Source organism: Buceros rhinoceros, unplaced genomic scaffold (assembly GCF_000710305.1).
Source record: "Buceros rhinoceros silvestris isolate BGI_N320 unplaced genomic scaffold, ASM71030v1 scaffold24940, whole genome shotgun sequence".
In the NCBI taxonomy this organism is placed as follows: Eukaryota; Metazoa; Chordata; class Aves; order Bucerotiformes; family Bucerotidae; genus Buceros; species Buceros rhinoceros.
Genome location: NW_010388243.1, coordinates 5,413 through 9,731, shown reverse-complemented (window position 1 = coordinate 9,731; position 4,319 = coordinate 5,413). Strand labels below are relative to the sequence as shown.

The 4,319-nt window shown below is 53.2% G+C and overlaps 1 protein-coding gene across 1 annotated transcript in view; it reads right to left on the bottom strand.

Annotated features, from left to right (window-relative positions):
- Positions 1–1,424: 1,424 nt before the first annotated feature.
- LOC104501472 (probable G-protein coupled receptor 83) overlaps positions 1,425–4,319 on the bottom strand; it is a 6,146-nt gene continuing 3,251 nt past the window's right edge. The window contains exon 4 of the mRNA XM_010145289.1: positions 1,425–2,019. Coding sequence (XP_010143591.1) covers positions 1,425–2,019 — 595 coding nt within the window. The remainder of the gene's footprint in view (positions 2,020–4,319) is intronic.

Genomic DNA, 4,319 nt, shown 5'->3' with positions numbered 1-4,319 from the left:
CCATCAATCCTCAGTTTCCCTTCTTTGGTCTCTCTTATCCTCCCCCTGGAAGATAGTGGGAGCATGTCCATGTCCATGTCCTTGTCCGCCATCCGGGTCCCTGTGCCTCCTCCCCAGGCAGCAGCTGAGTCCAGGCTGTCAGGGTGAGGCTGCACCAACGCTGAACACTTTTTATCCCAAACAGTTCATTTGGGATTTTTGCACTACAAGTACCAAGTTTCCCCACAAATTTCGAGTCTGAGAACCAGAGAGTGACCAGCTCTGCTGGTCCGCACCAGAGCCACTCTGCCACCATTGCAGCACGCTACGGTCGCCAGCATTAAGTCTGAAGGACTACCCGGGAACCAAACACTCAAAACACACGTACCTTTGTTCCTGCAAAGGACTTATGATGACTTAACCCAAAGTCTGGATGGACAAGTAAGTAATAAATATTTGTCTTTTTTCTCTCATGTACTAAATCTCTCCTTTGTTCTGTACCTTTTTGTTCACCTGCCTCCCAAGTGTAGCTAAATTAAACTGTGTCTTTCCCAGGACTGTAAACAAAACCTCCCCTCTCAGTGTGAGTCAACTCCGCTGTTTAAATGAAACTATTTTACAGCAATTACTAATCATGCAGAACGATTTCATTCTTCAGTTAGTGCTGAATGCTATAGCCCTGATAAAATATTTTGTGGCCTTTTGTTTAGTGACTGTGTAGGTTTATTTCCTGAATGAATATACTTGTAATAAAACCAAAAATAAATCCTCAATGGGTAGATTTATCCACCTGAGGCTGCTGCAGCTGATGTCCAGCATGTCTTCTCGCTGCCCTCTTGCTGGGGCTGTTTTTCAGGTGCTGGCTGAAGGGTGGGACAGAGCTGGGACAGAGAGAGTGAGAAGGAGGAGGAGGAGTAGCACCATCTGAAATTGCTATTGACTGACCCTTGCCTCTGCCAGGAGGCTTTGGTATAGATTTTCTGATGAAACTCCATATGGAAGGAGTCAACCTGGATGTCCAAGTCCTTCCTTCAAACAAGCCTCAGAATGGTCCCATTTCTGTTGCTTGACAAAGCCCCCGTGTTGTGACACGTCACAAGTCTGGGACAGGACAGAGACGCAGGACAGCATGGAATGATGGAATCCTGGGTCCCACTCCCTCTGCTCGTAGTAAGATGGGGAACCCCCAAAAGCAAATCACCCTGTCTGTGGACTGCCCCATCCCCTGCACACTGCCTGCTCCTTGGATCAGCCGCAGCTGTGGGCTCACAGGGAGGGTGCTCAGGCAGCTCTGCTCCCCCTGCACCGAGTGAAGGGGGTGCTGCTGTGAGACAAGTGAAAAGGCAGTAGTAAAACACCAGAGCCGCAGCATCATTTCCTGAGGAGAACCGTGGAGATGCTCTCTGCTGTCCACCAAACCAAGCTAACTCACCTCAGCCTTCTGCTCACAGGTCTGTGTTGGCCATCTGGATGTTTACAGTGGAGCAAATGGTCTGCGAGGCAGGTCCCTTCCTGTGCCTGGCCTGCTCCATCCATGCCTCGCGGCAGGACGCAACCACGGGCGGCAGCACATTGTCCTGGGTCTGAGGCACCTTCTGGCACATGCAGAGCAGGGACTTGAGCTCCGAGCGGAAGCTCTCGTTCAGCCAGCAGTAGATGAAAGGGTTGTAGCAGGTGCTGCTCATGGCGAACCAGTGCAGGGCGAAATAGAGGGAGTTCTTTGTCTTGATGCCTAGACTGGAGATGAGAACCACATAGCAGTTGAGAGGGAACCAGCAGACAGCAAAGACCACCACCACCAGCATCAGCATCTTGATGCTCTTCTTCTTGTTCTTGTGGTGGGCGATGTACTGCTGCGTGGTGACATCTCCAATGGCATTGCGGAGCCACAGCTTCTTGGCCAGGCGTGTGTAGGTGACAGTGATGATTAGCAGAGGCAGGAGGTAAAGCAGGAGAAAGGTAGACAGGTCCAGGTACTTCCAGACCAGCTCTGAAGGCTCAGGAAAATCAGGGAGGCACAAACTCCGGACAGTGGCTTCCCTTGGAAAAGCAAATAAATACATAAATAGCACGTGGCCACAGCTCTACAAAGGGATGCTGCCAGTTTGGCAAACCACAGCGGGGCTTCCACACCACCCACAACCACCTCCTCAGAGCTGCAGTACAGACGGGTTACCAGGTATTGTTATCTCCTTTCTCCTTAAATTGTCATGCTGTCTGATAAAAGAATCTTGTAAAGACAAACTAGAGTCTCTTCTTAGAAGGTGCAGTTGATTCTAATTGAGTGAGTCCTCTGTGTCCCCTTAACATGGCAAAAGTCAGCCCTGATGGCCCATTCTTCAAAAAGGGCCACTGTGGAAGAAGCTCTGACCTGGCAGCACAGAGGCACGGTGGTGCTGATCTCCTCCTCCCCCAAAACCGCTGCAGGAGGAAGGAGGCCAGTGGGCGAGACCACCTAATTCCTTCTTCTCTCCAGCCCCATGGGAGATGTCTACGCACCTGGAAAAAGGACACAGGTTCCCCTAAACGTGCCCACCCAGAAATCCAGCCCGGGATGTGTTACTCCTCGTGCTCGTAGCTGCAAGAACTGCTGTCTGGCCAGCACAGCTGACCCGATCTTCCCGGGACACTGTCGAGCCACAGCATGTGCTGGGATCGCTGCTGCAGCCATCGGCAACAGCTCTGACTTCTCTTGGCCTGGCCGGAGCTGAAGCCCCTGCCCCACACAGGTCCACCTGCCCTTTCGTGCCCCCCCAGCAGGCACAGGACCCCACGGCGAGAGGAGAAAGCTGCTGCAGCAGCTGGGGCGTCTCAGGCTGTCAAAATCCTATTGCTACCTCTTCAACCTGGAGCGACTGTCAGAAAACCTCATCACTTAAGTTTAACTTAAGCCTGACAGTTCAGCTTCTGACAGTTAACTCACAAAACTACCGAGTTTAGCTCCATGCAAAGGCTTATTTTAACAGCACTCCAGCAATGGGTCCCGTTGGACCCAGCGGCTCCAGGCTCCGTTGGCACGCTCTGGCTGGCAGCAGCTCTCACCTGACACACCCCAGCACCCTCCACAGAGCGCCACGTGTCCCCTCCGCATCCCGCAGCAGACAACTGGAAGTGGTGAACCATGCGGAGAAAGGAGCACTCGCACATGTATTTCTGGTGGATGTTTTCCCCTTTTCTTCCCCTCTTTATCTTACTCCATTTTGCCCTTCTCTCTTCAACCCTTGTCCTCTGCTTGCTTGTATTCAGCACAGACCTTGGTCCCCATCAAGCAGCACTATTCTTTGCAGTGTTGATTAATACCTTTAATATCCTGTTTTCAACCTCTGGAGCTGGCTTTTGTGCCGCACACAGAAGATTGCTTGAAAACAGACAGCTGCGAGCGCTTCTGTTGGGGGGATGACAATGGGGGCGGGAGCAGAGCTCCGCCGAGCATGGCCGTTGAGGACCCTGGAGATGCTGATCAAGAGGAGAGCTGACGCCAAAGGGAAAATCATCCTTTCTGAACCGCGCTCCCAACCTTTTCCTCCCCGGGATCCGGCTCGCTGCTGCAGAAGAGGCTCATGATTATTTCAGGGAAGAGGCTGATTGAGAGCAGGACAGGATGCTGTGTTTCGGTAAATTCTCGCATGACCACGGACTTGGCCACGCTGCTGAGCACTGCGGCCACAGAGGTTTGATGCTGGTGGAGCCCATGTTCTCCCGTCCCCAGAACTGCTCCCTGGTGGGACTCCGCAGGAGCCTCTGGCCCTGCAGCAGCTATTTTCAGCAATATTACCACTGCGATTTTTATTCAATGGAAAGCAGGGATGAGAATAGCACGTCCTGGAAGTCCTTATATCGCCGAGCTGCCCCATGCCGATGCGGGGCTGGGTTTCCTCTGGCCCTACTAAAGGATGAGCAGAGACAGGTGCCACGAAACCGATAGCAGCGCTTGTTCATTCATGAGCAATTTGTTCAGTAACACCCTGACCACAGCTGCGGAGCAACACGAGCACAGGAGTAACCCAGCACACTGTTTACAGAGTCTCGGCAGATGGAGAGGGGAGAGCCCCCGCAGCAGCAGCTCGCAGCCCAACCAGGCACAAGCACAAGTGAGGAAGAGCTGCGAGGAACCAGGCTGCGCCCCCGTTTTGGGTACCCCTCGTACCCCAGGAGCACTGGGAAGGCTGTGAGGGCAGCCAGGCGTGTTCTCTCCCCGCCGTGCTGGTGGGCAGGCAGTGGCCATGCTGCAGGGAGAAGGACATGTGTCCTGTACATAGCAGCTCCTCGCCCTGTCCCTGGGACAAAGCTCTCAGTTGAAAATGCTGTTTGCTCCAGGATTAGCCCTTTGGCCTAGAGCC